At 34.0% G+C, this 24,969-nt stretch overlaps 1 protein-coding gene across 1 annotated transcript; it reads right to left on the bottom strand.

Moving 5' to 3' along the window:
• Positions 1-7,103: 7,103 nt before the first annotated feature.
• On the bottom strand, positions 7,104-24,049 carry LOC144975114 (zinc finger protein 277-like). The gene is made up of 13 exons (XM_078918857.1): positions 23,479-24,049; positions 23,010-23,229; positions 21,227-21,324; positions 20,640-20,722; positions 20,277-20,368; positions 18,894-18,958; positions 17,641-17,686; positions 15,957-16,089; positions 14,798-14,883; positions 13,983-14,082; positions 13,255-13,347; positions 12,572-12,699; positions 7,104-11,040 (listed from the first exon to the last, which is right to left on the bottom strand). The coding sequence occupies exons 1-13, from the start codon at positions 23,750-23,752 to the stop codon at positions 10,863-10,865; spliced, it is 1,596 nt and encodes a 531-aa protein (XP_078774983.1). The 5' UTR covers positions 23,753-24,049; the 3' UTR covers positions 7,104-10,862.
• Positions 24,050-24,969: the final 920 nt, after the last annotated feature.

Raw genomic sequence — 24,969 nt, 5'->3', positions numbered from 1 at the left:
CAAGTGGTCCCATTGGTTAAACTATTGAATACAACTCACGATTTGTTCTCTTTTGTGGCCAACGACTGGCATTTTGACATCATTTTTTGGTCAGTGTCAGGCTATGTTAACGATGGCTACAGTCAAACACGCATGACACAAATTAACGAGTTCAATGAACAAGGAATGGAATGGAAAAGAACAAAGAAAGTCGGCTCACTAATTGGAGACACCGAGGATGTACAAAGAAGAAAACAGCTATCAAACGCCGCACTCAGTAAACTCACCAATGTATGGATTAGAGGTGACAAAATAAAGAGAAAAACCAAACTGAAACTGTACCATGCTCTTGTAAAACTGGTACTTCTGTATAACTGCGGCACTTGGGCGTTGACAAAATCCGAAGAAGAACATCTGGATGCCTCCCATCGCACACAGCTAAGAAGGGTACTGGACATCAAATACCCCAAAAAGATCTCAAATGAATCACTCTATAAGATCACAAAAGAAAGACCAATCTCCCTTGACATTTTACAACAACGATGGCAACTTTTCGGTCACATACTACGCAGGGACAAAAACATACCAACAAACCAAGCCATGTCGGGATACTTCCAAAAACACGGGAACCTTTTCAGAGGAAGACCGATCACAACACTCCCTGTGATCCTAAACAAAAACCTCACAACACTTGGACAAAGCATTAGTCTCATAACGGCAGGGGACCTTGAAAATCTGAGAACCCTAGCAGAGGACCGGCAATATTGGAGACACCTCACACAGGAAATACTGGAAACAGCTAAGGCGACCCGATCTTTCGGTCGAGACGCGAAAGGCATCTAAGTCAAGTAAGTCAATGAACAAGGACATTTTTAAAAAATATGTCTTTCATTGTATTAGTAAATTTTTCACGGCATCCACGAAAGGTAAGAGACATGATACATGTTTTTTTTTTTAATTATGAAAATTAAGACAAATAAAAGTGACATAATAAGCAGGTCTGCATATTTTATAAGCAAATGCTAGATGGAAGTTCTCAACTTTTGCAGTTCTGACTGACAACCCCTTTTTATTGGTTGACAAAACATAAACGACCACTCACAGTCTTATGGGCTGACAACTGTGATTCAAATTCAAATATTGAATTTTTTTTTTTTTTGGCTTTGTTTTTTCAAGGGTTTCACGGCGCTTGCAACACATCTAGGTCATATCAGCGCCAGTAAAATGGAGGAAATGGGATAGTAAAACTTATAGATTTTCATTTGAAAGCACACAAGAAAAAGTAAGACAAACGAGAATAGTTAGAATAGGGAACAGATGTATATTCTAAGAACAAACCATCAATGCACTTAGTTTTGAGATCACATAAAGTCCCATCCAGACACAAGCACAAGTTCTCACTAAAAGGAATACAATCACATTTTAACAAATCATACATAACATTGTTTTTAGGGGTTTTACGACGCTTGCAACACATTTAGGTTATATCAGCGCCAGTAAAAAGGAAGAAAATTATTTAAAATATTCTAGATGTACAATTAAAAGGACTTGAGGAAAAAGTAAGAGAAAGGGGAATGGTACTAATAGGGAACAAATGTATGTTTTGTTTGTTTTTAAGCGTTTTACAGTGCTTGCAACATATTAACGTCATATCAGCGCCAGTAAAAAGGAAGAAAATGGCAAAGTAATAAGTTCTAGAATAACAATTAAAGCACCCAAGAATAGGGAAGAAAAAAGGGGAATTGGTTCAAATAGGCTACAGATGTAGATTCCAAGAGCACACTATCAAAGTACTTAGTTTGAGATCACCTAAAACTCTCATCCAGACACAAGCACAGGTCCCTACTAAGAGGATTTCTTTTGTTTTTTAAGCGTTTTACAGCGCTTGCAACACATTAAGGTCATATCAGCGCCAGTAAAAAGGGAAAAAATGGGATAGTAAAAAGTTCTAGAATTACAATTAAAGCACAAAAGAAAAGGTGAGACAAAGGGGAATGGGTTCGAATAGGGAACAGATGTAGATTCCAAGAGCACACCGTCAAAATACTTAGTTTGAGATCACCTAAAAGATTCATCCAGACACAAGCACAGGTCCCAACTAAGAGGTATACACTCAAATGTTTACAAATCATAATATAATATAATATGTAAACTAAACATACAATGCATAAAAGAGAGATGATTTACAAGGAAAAAAATATCATCACCCAAAACTATAACTATATATTCGACTGTTTCCCTCTCAGCCAAGGAATCCGGCCAGGGACAGGACAAAACCAAGTAATCTCATTCCAAGACAACGACAGGAAACAATTGGAAAACGGGTTGGGGGGATAGAAGGCACAGCATGTACCTCCCTGCCCACTATGGGAGGTCAGGAACCCCCCCCCCCCCCCCCCCCCATAGAACAGATGTAGATTCCAAGTGTACACTATCAGTGTATCTAGTTTGAGATAACCCAAAAGTCTCACGTAGATATCAGCACAAGATCCCACTAGGGGGGGTGCACTCAAATGTTTACAAATCATATGTTAAGATAAGAGTGAAAAAATAACAGTACATAACAGAGATAATTTACAAGGAAAAAAAATATCATCTTCCAAAACTATAACTATACGTTTGACTGTTTCCCTCCCAGCTAGGGTATCCCGCCAGGGCCAGAACAAAACTAAGTAATCTCATTCAAAGACAAAGACAGAAAGCACGTTGAAAAACAGATATAGGGGAAGAGAATACACAGTAAGTGCCTCCCTGCCCACTATGGGAGGCCAGGAACCCCACCCAGGAAACAGATGTTGATTCCAAGTGTGCATGATCAGTGTATCTATTTGATAGAGATAACCCAAAACAAAACGCGATCACGACCTCTCAGTCTTAAGGGTCGACAACTGCGATTTACATTTAAAATTTCCAATGAAATAATTTTGAACTTTAATTTAAATAGTTTTTGGCAGATGTCATGGAAGCCCCAAGTTATAACTAAATTCATCTTGAATAGGCGAATAGGGACATTTTCTCGTTTAAAAGTTAGAAGAATACTTTTTAGAACCATGACTCCAAAACACATGCGAGAATTAATAAAAAATAAATATATACTAATAATACATACATACTGTAATAATAATAATAATAAATAATAATAATAATAATAATAATAATAATAATAATAATAATAATAATAATAATAATAATAATAATAATAATAATAATAATAATAAAATCAACATAGTTAGACAAATTTCAGAAATCGAAAATATTTTTTTTAAAGGGCAAGAGATTATATTTAGCACAGATGACCCTGCTGTTCAGAATAATAAGTACTATCTTGAAGAATGAAATAAAACAATTAGACCAAACAATATCAAGATCAACAATGCGAATTGTGCATTATTTTATGTCCTAGGACTACAGTAAACTTAGGGATACAACTCATCCATTACCGATGTCATACTGAATAGAAGTTCCAATGTTAATGTTGACAAGCAAGGAACAAAAAAAACAAACAAACAAAAAAAGAATCTCCTGCGATTTTTTGTTGTCTTCATGGAATCCAAGATATCTTTATGTTCAAATCCGAGCACACTGAATCCAAAATCTGCAGTACCTACTTAAGCTCCCCCCCCCCCCAGCCAACACATAACACAAAAAAATGTTTTAAATTAAACCGCCAAAACATTCCGATATATGTAATTAGAAGAAAAAAAAAGAAGCAATATATATGTAATCTCAATAATAACAAAAATAATAACTTTGATTCTTCTCATTCTCATTTCACTTTGTTCATATTTTTCTTTCTTATTTATCAATCAATTTTTAAAATCTTAAAACACACACACACTAAGTAACACAAGCATAGTAATGTCATTCACAGAGCTGGCAGAAAACAATAAATTTTTAAAAGAGCATTGCATACACAATATGTGTCATTACAATTTAATTTGTTATTTGCAAATGAACATCAAGATGCAAAAATCAAAAGAAGAGGCAGAAGAAGAGGGAAATAGTACTTTATAGTGTATAAAGTGAAAAACAAAAATGTAAAAGCTTCAAAAGAGAACAAAATTCCAAACACAGAACGTTTCGGGCTCAAGACTCTCCTTCAACTTCAACCAACAGCAACAAAAAATTAAAACATAACATTACTAACAGCCATCTAAGTTGATAAGTAATGCATTTTGTTTTAATAGTTTTTTTGTTGCTGGCTGAAGGAAGGTTTTGAGCCCAAAATGTTCTGTGTTTTGGTGTTTTGTTCTCTTTTGAATCTGTTATATTAATTTTTGTTTATTACTTTTAATAGTCCACAGCTTCTAGCAGCTTAGTATCACTTTATAGTGTATATTACACGTGTCATTATTAAAATAATTTTCTAAATTTCTTCAACCCTCCTTATTGCTCCTTATTATCCTTTCTATCCTTGCTTTACAACCACATAAAGATCTCATTTTCACTGGCTCAATTTTTTTTTATTATAGACAATTACAAGAGTAAATGGTTTGGGAACCGGGAATTATGGGTGATATGATGAATAATTTTAATAAAAATTTGGTACATAACACATTTCATGCTATTCATTGAATTGGCAATAATTAATTAAGGGCAGCTGTATACCAATTGGCAATAATTAAGGTCAGCTGTATACCAGGGGATGTTCATATTCATACACTAATACACACCAACTTGAATAGAATGAACTTGCATTTTATTTACCCTATTGGGCTCTGCTTTTTGCCCATTATTATCCTTTCTATTTCTATCCTTGTTTTACAGCCACTCAAAGAACTCGTTTTCACTATCCCGCAGAGGAGTTTGTTATATATCCTAGTTGGATAGTGGAAGGTTTGGGACCCAGGAATTATAGGTGATGTGATGAACAGTTTTAACAATAATTGGATACAGTTCATGCTAATCATTTGGCAATAATTAAGGTTAGCGGTATTATAGACAGGATTAATTGTAGAAAACAATCACACGTATGCATGCGAGCACACACACACAAACATGCACATACACCTTATGACTGTTTCTCATGCCCTTCTACACCCTTTCCATTCCCCTTCTGCATTAACCTTAATGCTTTTTGATGATTTTTTATTTATATCTTTTTGGATATGAATAACAATGAATTATATAGGAAAGAACAAAACATTTTGATGAGCATTTTTATGGGAGTCGAGAAATAAGACAAGATAAACATATGGTTCGACCTAACACAAAACTAGTTTTACAGGGGGTCAACTGCTTTCTCAGTTCACATCTGCAATGTGATATTAGGTTAGAGGAAATGTTTTTCTGTTAAAAAAATCTCTTAGTAACGAAATTTGTTTGTTATAAATCTGTTGACCTGATGGATGCTGGTATTGCCTCGAGGTGAAAAAATATCGGAGAAAAAAAAAGTGGTAGAAATAATAATAATAGTATAGGACTCACAAAATACTCTTAGACTAAGAGATGGATCACAAATATTTAAAACAACATGAAATATATATATATATATATATATATATATATATATATATATATATATATATATATAATATATATATATGAGCCAAGGTCAAAAGGTGCCTGCCTGATACCAGTGTTAAGAAAATTTGATTTTTACTTAATTATGGGCTGTTTTCATTGGGTTAATGCTTGTAATCAATTGATAATATGAAGAAGAGATAATATGAAATAAACAACTTGAAAGTGAATTTTGAATGCTGTTTGGCATGTGCTTAAAACGAGGTCAACGCATCACCTTTTTAGAAATCATGTAGAAATTAAATGTGATGTTTTACCCCACTTGATTGCAATTTGACTAATTGTATAAAGTCAAAATTTTCTTTTAAACGCAATTGCAGTATATTACATATCTGATTAAGTTTCATATAGAGTTCTTAAAAAGTTGGTGTTGCTTGTGACCTTTGGTGTCATCAAACACAGCACAATACTAAGACTCGACACGAAACTTTAAAGCTCATGTCTAATGTTTATATAATGTTTTATTATGAGAAAAAAGCATAGATTTACTATCTTAACTCAAATCTTGGAGTAAATGTATACCGTTTTGCCGATATTGAGGTTTATTGGTTTTGGTGTCATTTGTCACAAGCAACACGGCATGCGTGAACACGTGGAAGTTTGTTTCGTTAAATGGCGATTCGCAATTTGGATCCACCCTTCTTACCAGTCTTTGAAGTGCAGCACGTTCATTTGCCTTTCCAGCGTGGCTCCAGGCAGAAAAGGTAAGTTGAACTTTGGTGTCATCGCTATTTTACATTGTCACAAGCAACACTTGATATTGGATATTACAAAGTGCCACCAAAAAATTATGTTTTCAGCTGTTATTCTATTTACAAATATGATATTATGACATCTCACATAAGACTGTGATTTTGACACAATTAATTATTTCCTTGTAATTCTAATTTTTTATGTTTGTTTGTTTTTAAGGGTTTTACGGCGCTTGCAACACATCTAGGTTATATCAGCGCCAGTAAAAAGGAAGAAAATGGGATAGTAAAAAGTTCTAGAATTACAATTGAAGCATCCAAGAGAAAGTAAGACATAGGGGAACAAGGAACTAATAGGGATAAGATGTAGATTCCAAGAGCATATCACCAATGTACTTAGTTTTTTATGTTTCAGGGTTGTATCAATCAAGAAAAAGACAAAACTCAAGCTTTTGACTAATCCAGATAAAAGAAGGGTTGTCAAGAAATTTGATTTGATTTACTATTAACACACTAAATTACTACAAACTAGCAGATTTGAGCAGTATGGTGATGGTTACCGTATGGTTACATTAATTCATTACCATAGCTGATATTTATCTAGTGTTTGTGTGACTTCTGGTACTTTTTGTGACCATTGGTGTCATTGGTTAAAATGTCACAGGTGACACTTAAGTTTGAAGTTTCTAATGTATTTCTGTTTTCATGTTCTTCAAAGCTTGAAATGTCATTGAATTACATTTTAACAGGCTATATTACATGTGTTCAGTTGCTATTTTTGATTTATTGAGGCAAAATTGAGTTCTAGTGCCGATTTTGACCAAAGTAATAGCAACAATGGTATTACTTATTTCTAAGTATATTTCCAATTTGAAAGTATTTAGTTTCTTAAAATATTATTGAATTTCATTTTAGAATAGGTTATTGTGCTTTTTTGACTGAAAATAATGATATATTATGGACGAAAGTGTGATTTGGTGTTGCTTGTGACATAAGTAATGGTGTCACCGATCTTATGTCACAAGTCACATTCAGATGCTCTAATTTCCATGTATATTTCTATTTTTTAAGTCTTTGGTTTCTGAAATATTATTAAATTCCATATTTAACTGTGGTTATTACACTGGTTTGACTGAAATTAATGATATATTGTCGAAATTGCAATTTGGTATTGCTTGTGACATAAGTAATGGTGTCATCGGTCTAATGTCACAAGTGACACAATGCCGCTAAATAAGATATGCTTTGGTCACATTATTTCCCAACATTTTATTCCAAAAGTTTCTGAACATTGCTGGTCATAAACATATGCAATATTGTTGTTTTTGTTAATGTACAAACATTTTTATGAAATAATATATTTGCATTCTATGTTGCTTGTGACCGATGACACCAAAAAGCAACATTTTCTCCAATAGTTGGTAATATTATTGTACTATGATTGTTGTTGATTGTTTCTTTTTGTCCATAACTTAATAAAGTTTGATACTCAACAAAAATCATTTGGTTATAGAGTTTTTTGTCTCATTTTGGTGTCACCGGTCACAGGTGACACCAGCAACCTATAGGTATTGTTGACGATATTATGCTGCGTTAGACCTTAAAGTTATCTAAAGGGCCTTTGATTCATGAAGTACAGGGTTTTTGCTACACATATAGAAACATGAATGGACTATTATGTCACTTTTATTTTGAGAAAAAAAATTGGCACCTTTTGACCTTGGCTCATATATATATATGTGCTACATCGCATAAATGCTTAAATGATGATAAGGGAAACTTCTCATGTGATTTTCACTCACTGAGAATCAGGGGTTTTCTTTCTGACATTTCTTCTTCTTTAAATATAATTCAAGAGCTGCCAACATATAATGACAATAAATCAGGATTAGATGTTATTTAATTATCAGGATTTTTACTTATAAAGCAAAATTCTATTATCACATTTAACAAAATAGTAATTTTAGTATCTACAATTAATAATTATTCTTAGTACCCTAGATACACTAAATCAATGAGAGATAAATATTGTGATGAAATTCAACAGAAAACTGCTTTAAACATTCCATATTTCTCATATTACTTGTGTTGACATATATAGCTATATATAAATTATCAATGGAAAACGCAAAGACAAAATGTGACTTTAAAAAAAATAAAAATTTTTGTGGGAAAATCTTGAGAAAAAAAATCAAGTTGGCAGCTCTGTAAATGACTGTCAATAAACATAGTATGATCTATGTTAATCTGACGGATGGACGGGAATAAAGAAAAAAAAAATCTGATTCCACTGAAAACAGGGCAGCAATATGGGATTTTAATACTTTAATACTAAAGAATCTTTTTCTAAAAAAAAAAAATTAGACTAATGTAACCATTTTAAAGTATTTTAGAAACAATCTGCTATTTTATTTGTTTGTTTGTTTTTAAGGGTTTTACAGAGCTTACGACACATTTAGGTCATTTCAGCGCCTGTGAAAAGGGATAATATGGAATAGTGAACAAATTCTAGATTACAAGAAAAGGGACCCAAGAAAAAAGAAAGATGAAGGGGAATGGTTTTAATTGGGAACAGATGTAGATTCCAAGAGCACACTATCAGTGTACTTAGTTTGAAATCACCTAAAAGTCTCACCCAGACACCAACACAGGATCCCACCAAGATGAATACACTTAAATGTTTACAGAATATATCAAATAAGAAAACATAACTAACAATATATAACAGAGAGAGGATTTACAAGGAAAAAATAATCATCTACCAAAACTAATACTAATACTATTCTTTTGACTGTTTCCCCCTCAGCTAAGGACTCCAACAAGGGCCAGGACAAAACCAAGCAATCCCATTCCATGACAAAGACAGAAAGCAACTCGGAAAACAGATATAAGGGGATGAGGACACAACAAGTGACCTCCTGCCCACCATGGAAAGTCAAAAGACCCCGCCCAGTGCTTATTTTAGGTTATAATTATCAATTCGAATTTCAGTGTTAACATCTATCTTAGAATCACACTTCTCATTGTATGATATCACATTCATTATATAACAGATGCTTTTTTACAGTTTAGTAGTGATTGAACACAAAATAATTCAAATATCATCGGGTTGATTGTTGAAGCATTCTGACATTGTATTCTCTTATTTTTGAAAATAAAAAATAATAAAAATAAACAAAGCTTTTAAGAACAAAAAGGAAAAATTACAAATAGCATCCATACAAATAATGACTTGAAAAAAAAATTAAATTAAAAAAAGATAAAAACAAAATAAAAAATTAAAAGTAAAATAAAAACCAAAAAAACCTGGGTCAGTTTAATTTTGCAATATTATAAACAATCATGATATGTCAACGGTATGGGATTAAACTGTTTGTACTGTGTTGGATTGAATGAGGTGAGAATTGATTACCTACCGCAAAAGTTGGCACACAGAAAAAAAAAAAAAAAAGATAAAATTATCAGCTGCAAGTACACTGTAATCAATCTAAAATTCTATAGCCTGTCATCTGTAATCGATCTAAATTTTGGTCACCAGTAAAAGCTAATCTATGAATTCCCTCCACCAAGCATGGTTGACTCAACATCAAAGGCAAAGGAACTAATTATTCATCTGTCTGTTTCTCTGTTTGTTGCTTTAGGTCTCTTCCAACACAATTGAGGTTATATGAGAGACCGCTGAAACAAAAAAACAAGCAATCTAACAAAAATAGTACAAATGTAAATCAAAATCATAACCTAAAGATATCATAAGCTAAATTATAAATAACCAAGAACAAACAGGCAGAAGATTTACAGAAAAAAAAATATCACCTGTCAAAAATACAATCACAAACCAAAGAAGCAGGATAGGCTAGTAAAGAGAAGAAGAAACGACATCACTATCGGATCGTATACCCATGCGAACATCATAGGTATATGATTCAAGGGTGATGCTCCCATCCAACCACCTGCTAATTATTCATCAACTTGTAATGCATTGTAAGTGATTATTGGCAATACATATTGACCATCTGCACTGACTTTTCAATATTTAAGGTAAATATAACTATCTTTATAAAACTGAAAATCACTAGAAGCATTGACTTTTTAAAGTACGTAATCACATATAAGTTTTATCAAAAATCAACTCACAAACATTTTTTGGGGGTGTAAATTCTTGGTAAATACAAAAACATATTAATATAATTCATTCTATGTTCTTTTTTTTTTTTCAATTTATCTAACTGGACAATAATAATTACTTTGTAATTTTTAATTGCAAAATCTACTCTTGAGAACTTAGACTGAAGGCATTTCATTAATTCTTTGTCTTCTCAAAGTTCTTAAACAATATCAATCAATGGGGATATTGACATTTATGCAGTAGGTACATTAATTAAAAATGACATGATTTGTTGCTTTTATCCATCGTGTAATGCACAAGGGTGACTTAAGGAACCACAGACAACAACTGTATTTGAAATTCCTCAAAAATTCTGAGACAGATCTTATCTCTTTATTAATTAATTGGAAAAAAAACCCAAACTCCTCAAAGCATTCTCATAATAAATGGACAACAGTTAATTTACATGCGTTCTCTCTCAGCACCTTTTTACATTCCCATTTTAATCCTAATAAAATGCAATCAAAATAAACCTAATAAAATTTAAAAGCTAGAGCAATGGACTATGCTGCAAGTTTCTTCAAGTCTTTACAAAGTTCAGCATCGTCCAAGATGGAATTCGGCACTTTGATGTCCTCGGCAATCACAGTCACACCTAAAGCATCACCTGCTGCACCATCATCATCATTGTCATCCAACAGACACAGCAACTTATCATCCTCATACGTGGGGAAGAAGTATCTGTTGTAAATAGGAGGAGAAAACGAGGGATGGAGAGCTTTAAATTTAAAATGAGACAAAGATGAATGCAATACCACACAAACTTTTGCCATTTTTAAGTAACAGGAAACCTTGCTCAGTTTTTTTTAAAGTTTTTTTTTTGAGTAGTACTTCCCTCATAAATGGAGAAAATAAAAATACCTTCCATCAAATCCAAATTTCATACAGTTACTAAATTATTGCAAATTAAATAAATAAAAATGGCATAGTCCAGGAAAATGTAGCTTACCTGGAATACCTGGTAACATTAAAATTGAACGGTAATATATGACCTTATAGCAATTTAGATTTTTTTTAAAACAAACAAATAAACAAAAACCTATTTGCTTACTTTATCGCTGTCAATATAATAGTAAACTGTAAAGCTAGGATATAAATTTAAGAGGAAAGTTCGATATTGATATGACAATTTACAGTAATCTTGAGATAATGTCATTGTTTTGTTGCCAAATAATGCGCTTCAATTTATCTTATTTTTTTTCTTTTTTATTCTACTTTAGTATCGGATCATAAAAAATACTTTTTTTTTAAAAGCCATATAAGTGGAAAGACTCTAAATTGCAGGAAATTTCTATATATGAAATCTCCAAATATTGGATCTACTTTCCTTCATTCCAATCTTTACTTTTAGATGTCAGGATAAAAAAAAAACCCTTCATTATTCTACTATCAATATACTTTCATGGTTTGGACACTTGGTCAGAAATGTGTGAGACAGCTATGCAAAACACAGAGGAACATCAATGAATGGAGAAGAGTAAGACAAAAGTAAAGGTAGAAATCACGGAATGGACAGGATTGACATTATTCAAGCTGATAAAGAAGGCAAATGATCGAGGATTGGCATTATTCAAGTTGATAAAGAAGGCAAATGATTGAGGATTGGCATTATTCAAGCTGATAAAGAAGGCAAATGATCGAGGATTGGCATTATTCAAGTTGATAAAGAAGGCAAATGATTGAGGATTGGCATTATTCAAGCTGATAAAGAAGGCAAATGATTGAGAAGAGTGGCAGCGGATTGTGATCCTGCATTTTCCTCCTGACGACCATCTGGTCATGGGAATGAGTATGACTAGGAGTAGTATTTAAAAAAAAAAAAAATAATAACAAAATAATAACAAAATAAAAATAAATAAAGTCCCTTTATTCATCCCATAGGGGAAATTTTTCTCTAGGGTCTATTCCAAGGGTAGATTGAAACAACCCAGGCATCAGCCGCAGTGCATTGCCGCAAATTGAGCTAGGGCAAGGTGACTTACTCAAGGCCACACAGCGCAGAGGCGGGTGATCAAACTCAGTACCTTCCGGGTCCGAAGCAAAGAGAGTACCGCTGAGCCACGCTGCCCGCCCCAATATATATATATTCCACTTCCTTGCATCAAAAATCATCCCAATCCACAATTTCTAAGTTACCCTCTAAGCCCTTCGGTAACTTATTTGCCTACATTCACTCTTAATGAACACAGACAGAAAACATGAAAGGACTTACTGAGGTTGGTCCCAAATCTTCACTTCTGGAATGAGCTTCAGGTGATCAGGAAATTCATCCACATGGGCAAAAAGTTCAGACTTTTCAGGGAAGATTTTCTTACACCCATAACATCTCTTGTGGTAAATCTTTAGGGTAAAAATAAAAGGAGGGAAAGATTTAGTCCAAGGGAAGAATGGAATAACCCAGGCATCAGCCGCAAAGAGAGCTAAGGCTAGGTGACTTGCTCAAGGCCACACAGCGCAATGGGTAGTCGAACTCTGTACCTTTCGGGTACGAAGCAAAGACCATACCGTTGAGCCATGCTGCCTCATTATACATAGAATGTGCAACTAATTCAATTCCCTACACAGTCTAACATGTAACCTTTTTCCCTGCTAGAAAGAAAAAGATTTTTAAAAATGAACAGTAAGATTAGAATGATACGATTTGAAGGAGAATTGCTTTGGAGATAAGGAGTATTGCATGGATTATAACTAGTTAACAAGTGAAAGTTAGTAATATCCCCAAACAAAACTCAGCGATAAAGGTAAATGCACACTACAAATGGTTAGGTTTCAAAATTTTATAATATTACCGTGTTATAGTAAAATATTGCCAAAAACTTTTTAAGCGACTTCTCAATCATTATAAAAAAAATTTCTCAAGACTAGAATATCATTTTACAAGCTGCTTTAGACTACCTGTCGTCTTATGTAATTAATGAGTTTGATTTTCTGATAGAAATTCAGCTGAAGTTTCTCATTCAGTTGTGGCAAATCAAAGTCGTGCTTGTCCTGGAAAAGAAGAAATAGAACATTGAGAAATATCGACCTCTCCACCGAGTGGTAAAATCATAACACCCAATATCTTATGACAAAGAGAAAGAGACCAAAAGTATAAACAAAAGACAAATGTTCAATTGTAAAATGCAAACAACGATCATCCACGTAGGGCTCATTATATCGTTGATCCATTTGAGTCATTGAGGAGTGGCTAACTCACACGAACTGCTCAACTTATTTGTGTTTCATAAAGTTGTCTAGTTGGTGCTTTCAAAATTAAAATGTTTGGTGCTTTGTATTCTATGGTGAGGCTGAGGACCTAAAGCGGACCACAGACTTCATAGCAGATATCGGACTGCAGCCATAGATGTCCATCAGAGGAACGAAGAAGAAGGTGCTTTGTATGATAAATAAGAATTTCATCAGAAACATTTACAGATATTGTTAACATTTTTTTACAAATACTGGATTTTTACATTTTTCATTTAGAGGTAAGAAGATATTTTAAAGTCATGACAAAAAAAACAAGATTTTGGTTCATGTTAAGGTAATTATAAACTTAAGAGACAAAAAAATTAACCATCTAACTTGCATAAATACTTATTGATTTATTTAATCCGCAGAACATGGTATTTTCTAAAAGTTACCTTCATATGATCATGCAATTCCTTACGACTTGCCCACTTGTCATCACAGTACAGGCAGACAACTTTAGACTCGGTTTCCTCATTCCATCCTGCCCATTCACTGGAAAAAGAAGAGATCCTTGGGGTTTAGTCAATAACCAAAGCAATTTACATCACGGGACTTTGTTAATGCACCTAATATATACACACTTAGATTTAATTTGATGAATTTATTTTTTCAAGTCTCCCTGACCCAACAGTGATGGGTACTTGCAACTAAAACCACATATTTCGGAGACTAAAATATAATCCAGCGGATAGCAAGGTTTCATTACTGTCTACATTATATTAGAGACTGACTTGTGCTCCAAGAACGCGACAGCTCTATAGAATTAAAGAGCCCCGTAAACCAATCTTGATTTTTGTTGGAGTTTGGTTTGTTTTCCAGCAATTAAAAGGCACTTTCAATAATGTATGGTCATTTAAGCAAACCCCCCCCCCCCCCCAACAATCCTCATTTCTAATTCGATCTGATCTCCATTCAACTTGAAACTGATCCAAAGATACGGAATACAATCTTCTTGACAACCAAGAGGAGGTGTTTGGGTAACTGATTTCAACTTGATAGAAGTTAAAACGACTGTACTTCACATAAAGCCTGTGTTCTACACTGAGTTAGAGGGTAATTATAAATTGTTTCTGGTCGTCTCCTTATGCACCATACAAGGTTAGAATGAAAACTGCTGTCGTTAGAAGAAAGATAAATTTAAAAAATCAAGCATAAATTTTAATTTGAACTTTACAAAGGGGCCTTTCTTATTAAGAAGTTTACATACTCTTCCTCATCTGACTTCCTATCACCACCAGCACTCCTAAGCTGTCTTTCCTCTGACTGAAGGCATTCCCAGTTTTTGCCAACTTCCTGTAAAATAATAAAAAATTTTAAATCTTATAATATTGCTCAACATAGACCTGAAAAGTAAAATCGAATAAAGTAGACTTAACATTTGCATCTAGGCAGGTCACGGGAGGAGGGATTTTACTAACACACATCATAAATGGTTATCCGAGATGCAATTGACGGTCCTGTCAACATAAATCAGTGCTGATGGTGACAAAAGGGAAAAAGTGGGAAAATTATGAATGGTTTTATTTACGCCACATGTTTTCTTCACTAACCCCCCACTTTTAGAGCCATTGAGATGATAAACTACTCTAGCTATCTTCTGGATAGTGGGGAAACCGCACAAGTTTGTTCCACCACACATCAAATCTCTCAAAGCCAGAAAATTTGATTGAGGAAAGTGTCATTTTTTAAAAGGAGGAAATTCCTCATATGACGCAAAAATCGCGGATTTCCGCAGATCTGAGGAAAACCATCAGCACTGATAATTTATCTTGACTTGCAAATGTAGCAAAACTTGACTTTATCACCTTAAAACCAATTTAACGGTTTTCAATTGGTCACAAAAGGTCGGTATCATGTTGTCTACAAAAAATAGCCACCAAAAAAAATAAAAATAAGGGAGCAGGGTAAATTATTGATTGGAGCTCCAATTAAAATGAAATTCCTAAGAAAGGGACCCTACAGATCTAACTTTGTTTCATAATAATTATAGTTTTTGTCAATGACACCTTAACATCCACTTAAATCATTTTAAAAAAACAAAACAACAACAACAAAAATGAACAGTAAATTTTGCAGCTCAGCTAAAAAAAAAATAAATTGAATACATTAAATTTTTTTTTTTTAATACAACAAAACTATTAGAAATAGTTCAAAGGTCAGCACCAGAGTGCACATATTTACATGTCTGATAACCAAAAGCAATTATGGGATTGATTTAACGTTAAAATGGACAATATTTTTTTGCTTTGGTTTGAGAGTATTTCAATTATAACAATCTGAGTTATCAGATCTGCATACAAGTACACATCAGTCAGCATAGATAATCATGTATGTTGATTTATGCTATAATTCTTTTGCAAATTTACCATATAATTGATGATATAGAAGCGGTCATATTCCTTGTTCTTGGGGTTTATTTTACGATGCTGCTTTTTACGCATGTGCTCTCGGAGAGAAACCTTGTCTCTGAACTTCTTTTCACAGAACAAGCAAAGGTAACTGAAAAAAAATATTTAAAAATTCATGATTGCTGACACAAGCCAGTTAAGGTTTTATTTCTTATCAAAGTCTAAACTCAATTCTAAACCCAAAGAGCAGTTCGTTCCTCTCAATATGATAATAAGTGGTGATTTATCTATCAATATTTAACATAGAACATGTAGTCCTTCAGAGCCATTGGGGCCATAGAGCCGGAGTTCATCCCGGTTTCTAAAGTGTGAAATGGACAATAGCAATTGCTTGCTATCCTTTGGATAGGATGCTAATCTATCGCAAAGTACTTTCCACCAGATCTAACAGACCCAGCTACCCAATCACTGCTGGGTGGACAGGGTTGGGGGAGGTCAGAAAAAATCTCAATTGCACCCGGGACTGATCTCAGTTCCTTTGTGTCGGGACCCCCTACATGAAACAAACAGGCAATATTTGATAGGGATATTACTTTCTTTTCAAAACTTAAACATGCAACTGGTGTTGTGAAGACGGTAAGACAGTTGACTTCATGAACAAAATCTATATGAAAAAATTATAATCATAAAAGGCGGAACAAATTTATTTTTATTTTCTGTTTGTTGTGGACATGATTGTCAGTTCATCAAAATCTTCTTGATAAATAATCTTGATTGATGATGAGCTAGCCTTCAACTTTGATATCGAGGGCTTGATGTGTTAGTTAAATCTATTGTGTACTGAATTGAATGACACTCAAAAAGACCCTAAATCAAAAATTTGACTGACCCCTACTGATAGGGCAGTCACTTCACACACACAAATGGAACTGGATCAATCCCTGGTGAGGTGAAGATTCTTCTTTTGCTGACCTCCCTATACACTCAGCAGTGATTGGGTAGCTGGGTCTGCTTGATCTGGTGGAAAGTACTTTGTGACAGATTAGCATCCTATCCAAAGGGTAGCAAGCAATTGCTATTGTCCATTGAAACTGGGATAAAGTCTGACTCATGGGTCTTATGGCTCTGAAAGACTAAAAGTGGTTGAATTACAACATATTATTAACGTCTGCATCAATCTGCTAAGCAACAAAGACAAGTTCATATTGATTTTGAGCTCAAATGTGTGGCTGGCTGAGAAAACCTTGAGAGATGCACAAATTTCATAAATTGAGTTATGTATGCAGTGGTATATAGACCCCATCTTTTTGATCATTTCCCACTTTAAATTGTCTTTCTATGTCTATTAGAACCCAAGTTATTAATTTTTTTTCGTAATAAAATTTGTTGCTATGGGAAACACTTTATCTTCGATTTTGGCTCATATCTGGAATCGAAGCTTGCCGCATCTTCCGGCTTTTCTCAGCCAGCCTCACAAATTAGAGAACAACTTGAGATGTGGCAATTCAATGGTTGGAACTAGACATTAACAATAATCAACGTCTAACTTTAACATGACACATTGCATATATTTCACCTTTTCTAATTCATTAATTCTATCAAATACATCAATGTTCTTAATTTAACCCTTACCATAATTTGGACATACATTTATGATTAGGTAAATTAAGTAAATCGTCCTCTTAAAAAAACCACAACATACTTATCCAACTTGTACTGTATTAGGTCAAACATCTCATCGGTGAACACTGAAACAAAGAAAGAATTTCAAATTATTTTCCAGAACTGTGGATTTCTTACATTACAATTATGTGCACAAAAAAATAAAAAGAATAAACTAATAGTCTGATTTATTTTTCACAAAGGTATGGTAAAACATACAACAAAGATGAAGAGAAATTTGTATTCTAATGGCCAGAACAATGCTTATGTTATTGGCATAGTTTTGAGGCAAAGGTCAACAATAAATAATTAAAGTACAAAGGGCAAACAAAGAACTGAACAAGTGTGTATGAAAGGTGCCAGACAAAGCAAGAAAGAAAAATATATTTTAAAAAAATAATCCTAAAAAATCATCGACCTTGACTGGGTGGTTGAACCTCAGACCTTCTGATTACTGGTCGAGGGTTCAATGCGTAAAAGAGGTATCAAAATATCTAGGCACTATCATTACCCATGATGCACGTGACATAGAGGATATAAAACAAAGAATAGCAATAGCAAAAAACGTGTTCCATAAAATGCGACCAGTTGTGTCAAACAACAACCTGAAGTTGAAGACCAGAATGGAAGTAGTAGAAACATATGTTATAAGTACCATTTTATACGGTTGTGAAACATGGACGCTTGACAAAGAATGTACGAGGAGGTTAGAGGCATTTGAGATGTGGGTGTATAGAAGAATGTTGAGGTTATCATGGACATACAGGTACACGAACGAGGAAGTGTTGGAGAAAGTGAGAAAAGGAAGAATATTGATCGATACCATCAGAAAGAGGCAGTTACGGTTTCTGGGACATGTGTGGAGAAGAGACAGACTAGAAAAGTTGGTAATATCTGGGATGATCGAAGGAAAAAGAGCAAGAGGAAGACAAAGAATGACTTATTCAAATAACCTAAGAATGGCCAAATGTGATTTTAAAAGCAACACAGATTACATGCGCAATGCAGAGGATCAGGATTCGTGGAGACAGCTGACCGGCAACGTGCTCAAGAGCACAAGCCACGATTGATGATGATGAACTATCGGGAACCTCTGTAGTGTAATGGTAGCAGGTCTGATCAGTAATCAGAAGGTCTGAGGTTTGATCACCAGTCGAGGTAGACTAATTTTTTGGGATAATTTTTTACTTGTTTTGTCTGACACCTTTCATACACACTTTTTCAGTTGTTTGTCTTACACCAGTGCCTGCTCCTTAATTTCTTAATTTGATACAAAGGGCAGACGACACTTACCCAGGTTATCAGGAAGTCCCATGTGGAAAGAATGGTCAGTCAGGAGATGCTCAAACAATACAGATCTAAAATAGAAAAAAAAAACCAAAAAAAAAACAAATATATATATATATATATATATATATATATATATATATATATATATATATATATATATATATATATATATATATATATATATTAAGATAGATAATCCATCAAACAGGATGTCTGATGTCAACAGGAATCACCTATGTTGTCCAAGCGAGCAACAAAGGGTTAAAATTCTTGCCCAAGAAAAAAAAACGAAAGTGCCTGAAGCACGGCTCGAACACAGGACCTCCCGGATCACAATTCAATGCCTTAACCACTCTGCCACTTCACTCCCCCCCCCCCCCAAATGGAATGGGGTAAGAATTTTCTCTGTGCCCGTTCATTTTCGTCCCAGGTCTGTCTTAGACCAAAAGCTTTGTTCTTTTGTTTTTGTTTTCAAGGGTTTAAGAGCACTTGCAACACATATAGGCCATTTAAGCATCCATAGTTCATTGACAAAATATCTAGTGGTACAAAAGCAAATCTGATAATGCAAACATTACATCCCCTCTTTATGCTCTCTCTTGCTAATTAATGGCAATAGCCTACTACACGAAAAATGTCATCAACATTTAAAAATCCACAAAGCAAGGCAAAGCTAAGTATTGTGAGGATTTTTTATATTAGCTTCTTAACCTTCCTGACAGAGAAAAATTATTCAAGTATAAGGTCATTGATAATGCTCATCTTAGCTTCATCAGCATTCTTGAATTTATTACAATTTGATTTATTTTCTTCAAGGGCAGGTTGCAAAATGGCATTTCAATATCACACACAATATATATATATATATATAATATATTATATATATATATATATATATATATATATATATATATATATATATTATATATATATATATATATATATATATATATATAATATATATATAATACAATATCACCCCAGCTTCAGCACCTCATTTTTTAAATATTCAATAAGTGACTTAACATGAATTGCCCCTGTGCCAATCTGCACTTCATCTGATGTCTGAGTTCTCTCAAGTTGAATGAATTATGAGAATCTTCTACATATTAAAAATTTGATTTATTCATACGTTTAAATTCAGTCTTTTCTGATTGCCTTCAGTCTTTTGTGACCCTGATTCCAAGCACGCTTTTTGTTATATTTTGTTGTAACAAAATTGTCAACACAAACCAAGAGATTTCTGTTGACTGTAATCTTCTGCCAGATATGATACTCAAGTTAAAAAGTAAGATAAATCTAATTCATTTGAGGTATTCAGAGATGGCAACACTCATGTTTTTTGTTTCAATTGAGTTTTTTTTTTAAAAAAGGACATTTAGTTACCTATTTCCACAGAAGACTTGTTTGCAGAACAGACATTGTCTAATAAATCTAGTCTCGCATCTCTCCTTTTCTTGCTGTGTCAGGATAAATTCCTATGAAACGAACAAAAGTGAATGATGGTGAAAAATAAAATCCTTTTGTACATTCATTAATACAATAAAATTCTTAAATAAATCGAAATCATAGGATATCTAGTAATAAACAATAAGGAATCTAAGATTTACATCATTAAAATCAAACAAATTAAATAATCATAATTGCTTATAATAATAATAATAATAAATCAATCCTGTCTTCGTAAACAAAACTGAATCTTCTCTTTTATTTATTTTTTTTTTTTACATCTAAATAGTCAACATATACCAATCTCTTCTGTTGCAAGTTTGATCGCAGTTCCTTGTCTTCTGGTAAGGCATCACAAAGCAAAAAGAATTCCTCCTTCTCCCCTACAAGAAAATCAACAAATATGCAAGGAATAAATATTATGCTTTAATAATAATAGTTCACAACAATCAAAATGAGAAATAACAATCACAGTTCATGTGCTTCGCCTAAACATGTTTTGAAACAACAACATACATACAAAATTTGCTCTCAATAACTCTTATTTCCTCTAATTGGAAAAATTTTCTGTCATGTCTGTTACTTAAGCCCATGGAAATATTTCCTGGTATTCTTTAACTTTCCGTTACTAAAATTATATGGAAGAATGAAAAAGTGAGGGCTGGCTGAGACCAGCTTGTGTACATGTGGATGCCCAGAGTAGACGATGGAGCACATCCTTAGAAAATGCCAGGACCAATCATGATCTAAGAGCCTGCTCCCCAGATGCTGTGGAGTGGATTTGGAGTTGGAGCGACAAGCTATGATGATGATACATTCAATAAAAATTCAAGGACCAATACTAAAATCCTATTCAACAATAATAAAAGGTGGATAACCTCTCTTACCATTATCTTTCTGTTCACCAAAGTTGTTGGTGCAGATGGTAGAGCAAAATTTGGTATAATCTTTGCCTTCAAAATTTTTCTTCCAGTACTGCAGATATCTGTAAATTGGGAGGAAAAAAATTAAACACATTATTGTGTCCAAATGAGAAAAGAGAGTCCTTTTTATTCTTCTAAATAATAATTAGTCTCAAATCATGACCTGAAATCTTAATCAAGGAGGACCACCAGTCTGGAATTAAGACCCAATTCACTCATAATTTTAAGCACACGGACACACTGAAAAGCAATGCCTAATTTCATATAAAAAGAACATAATGTCTTTCCATTTATGACTCAAACTGTTCCAAACGACTATTCATTCAGGACATATTGACTAGAAATCTGTAGACTTTCCATTTCTCATCTCTCACGTTTGTATATATTTACAAATCAGCATTATATCAACTTGTTGTTGCAAACAACACTAGGAGTGACTGAAAATCATAACTTAGACACAACAATTTTGTTTTTTTTCAAATGCGATCAACAATATAATAGAATTTTATGACAATTGAAATTTTTAAGAGTGTTATGCATTGCTTCAAAAAAGGGTCATTAAAATGTTTGGTACATACAAACACCAATGACTTATTTCACAATTAGTGCTTAACAAAGAAAGATCAAAACCTCAAACTGAATGTGGTACCAAAAACTATCAATCTATCAAAGGGGAGGGGGAGCAGAGTTAAGATTTTATTTTGAATGGCATCATTTTAAATTTTATCTAATTCTGACTGACACTGAACAGTTGACAGACAAGCCTCGCCAGCATCCTGAAATGTTCATCTTGAATCGGAAAAATTATGATTGCTGATGACATCAAATAAGGACTTCTAGCCTCAAAATTTAGAAACACATACATGCTTGTAACCTCTGAATTTTTAAGGGCTAAAAGATTCAGAAACTAGAAATAGAAACATTTACATGAAAAAGCCACTTCCAATTTTTATCATTGAGAAGGATTGAAATATCTTGGGGAGTTGTTTTTATTAAATAGATTTAATGCTTGGCTTTTATTATGATCTTGTATTAGAATACTTTACAAATCTAAAAATTGAGCTTTTATATTGCAAAATATCCACTAAACATGCTCAAAGAGGTTTACAAAGGGTCCCTGACCAACAGCAACATTTAACATGTAGGAAGGGACATGACGCCTGTTAGGCATCAGAGACAACACTGTTAACAGCCAGGTACTCATTTTACACCTGAGTACGGTGAGAGAATGTGAGTAAAGAGCCTTTTCCAAGGACTGAACTATGCGCCGACCAAGGCTCGAACCCAGGACTTCCAATCCAAAAGTGAGTGTCATACCACTAGACCTTCTTCTTCTTCAAGTACCAAGTCTGTGCCAGACATCGGTGATCATGATACGCCATTCATCTCTTTGATCAGATAACCTCAGAAAACTAATATTACTCTTCTCTTTCTTTGTCACCCAGCTGTTCAAACTATTCAAATATGTTTTTCTTGGTCTACCTTTACTCTTTTTACCTTCTATCTTTCCTGTGAGAGCAAGATGTTCAATACATTTATGTCGATTTAGGTGTCCTAAAAATTGCATTTGTCTTTTTCTTATTGTACGAATTAATAGCCTTTTATTCAGCTTGCTCTAATACTTCTTCATTAGTTTTCTTCTCTGTCTAGACCACATAGCCGCAAAATCTAGAAATCTATGTGCAACCTCTCTCTCAACAAAATTAGGAAATTCATGACATCTCATAAAAACTAAAAATTAACTCACGCAGGTAGATCTGCAATGAATGTAACATCCGCAATGACTATTTTATGTTGCATGACTAGATGGGCCAAAATGTGTTCTTTCTGCCAAATAGGATATGACTCATCACACAACAAGCAGGGGCAGGTAGTTAGCTGGTCGGTGTCTGTGACTTTATCAATTTCTTTATCCTCAGACTCTAAACCAAATGTTAAAGTCTCCAAGATTGGCTTTTCTGAAGACTCTGGAAACGAGAAGAAACAATATCACATTGAATTCCAATTAATAAAAAATGATACTTAATCAGATCAGAGTAAGAGTACAAAGAGCCTTTTGATGGTAATAAACATCAGGATTTTTAGATAAAAAGGTAAGATGAAAGAACCAAAAAGAACCATTTCATAATTTTGATCTAAATTAAACATGGAAATGGGAAAGGATCCACAATTACATAGAATGGTAAGCTATCTTAATACATTGTTGAGTATCTCACCTTCATCTTCAGTAGCGTTGTCGTTATTTTTGTTGACCCCATCACTTTCTTCGTCCTTGTGTTTCATGCTCACCTCTGCCTCTGCCTTTGCACCTACGTCACTGTCCTTTGCATTTACTGTTGTCGACGGAGTCTTTACTATAATCGTTTCCTCGTCGTCAGTTGAAACGTCCAGCTCGACCTTTTCTTTTTTCTTTATCTTGTCATCGCTATCGTCCTCTTCATTTTTAATTTCCGTGTTAAGGGACACAGATTCTTGTTCTGCAGAAGCCATGAACGAACAGCACGAAGAAAACGAACCAATAAAAAATGAAAATGAAAGTTGGTGGTGGGCAAGAGTGGAGATTCAATATGTCTAATGAAACTAACCGATATAAGCAGCCATTTAAAGATAAGTAAAATGAATATCACCAAGGAAGACAAATTCTACCAGCCCCACGTGTAACCGTGTACATACAAATAATAAAATAAATCATTGATAAATATAAAGTTTTATATCTCTAGACGAGTAAGGGACATGAGCTCATGGCCAATGTTTACAGTTTTTCAGTTTGATTGGCAAGAAATTCTTGCCAGATAATTAATTGCAACAGAGCCATTGTGGGGCCGAAATTTTGCTCTCGATAGGAGAGCAATGCAGCAGGGCGAAAAAGATAGGCAGAGATGAAACGGCACTCATCGCCTGGCAAATGAAGGAAACATCGGTCACCGGTAACTGTACTGTTGTCGCGGAAGTGATCTTTTGAATCATTTATTATGTAAAAAGTATATAGTATCTAATTTATAAGCGAAATATTTACAAAAAGAACTTTTTTTTATGTCAATGAAAAGCCTACAAGGTCTTACTGATTTTTAATTAGATTTATATTAACAATTTATTCAATTCAATTCGATGTTCTAGTCAGTGAAAAAGGTGTGAATATTTGCAGTTCTGGTAACCGAACACAGTTATGGGCTTGGTTTAATAATGGACAATATTTGCGTTGGTTTGAGTATTTCCATTACCACAAAGAGCCCATATTGATTTTGGTTCTCAGACCTGCAAAATAAGTGCACGACGATCTTACAAAATCACATAAGATCTAACGGAATTTGTAACTCTTATAGGTCACACCAGCGCCTTGGAAAGGAAAAATAGAACACAATTTCGTATAAAAGAAGAAGTCCTTCCGAGCCATAGGCCCGTGGAGCCGGAGTTTATCCCGGTATCTATAGCGTGAAACGGACAATAGCAATTGCTTGTTATCCTTTTGGTAGGACGCTAGTCTATCCGCCAGTTCTAACAGATTCAGCTACCCAATCACTGCTGGGTGAACAGGGTGGTCAGAAAAAAATCTCGGCTGCACCCGGGATTGATCTCGATTCTTCTGTGTGTGAAGCGAGTGCTCTACCATCTGAGTTATCGGGAGCTCCAAGAACACAAATTCGTATAAGTGAAGATGAGCCGATGTAAAATTGTTTCTCTCTCTCTCTCTCTCTCTCTCTCTCTTC

This window comes from Berghia stephanieae, chromosome 6 (genome assembly GCF_034508935.2).
Source record: "Berghia stephanieae isolate SIO BIC M18660-M18661 chromosome 6, UCSD_Bste_1.3, whole genome shotgun sequence".
Taxonomy (NCBI): Eukaryota; Metazoa; Mollusca; class Gastropoda; order Nudibranchia; family Aeolidiidae; genus Berghia; species Berghia stephanieae.
This window is presented reverse-complemented; position numbering and strand designations above follow the sequence as displayed.

Excerpts from the sequence above, each read along its gene's own strand:
- LOC144975114 (XM_078918857.1), bottom strand. The coding sequence starts at position 23,752 with ATGGCTTCTGCAGAACAAGAATCTGTGTCCCTTAACACGGAAATTAAA. Across the intron at positions 14,083-14,797 it reads AGGAAGTCAGATGAGGAAGA|TGAATGGGCAGGATGGAATG; the intron begins GTATGTAAACTT and ends TTCTTTTTCCAG. Across the intron at positions 13,348-13,982 it reads AATTGCATGATCATATGAAG|GACAAGCACGACTTTGATTT; the intron begins GTAACTTTTAGA and ends CTTCTTTTCCAG.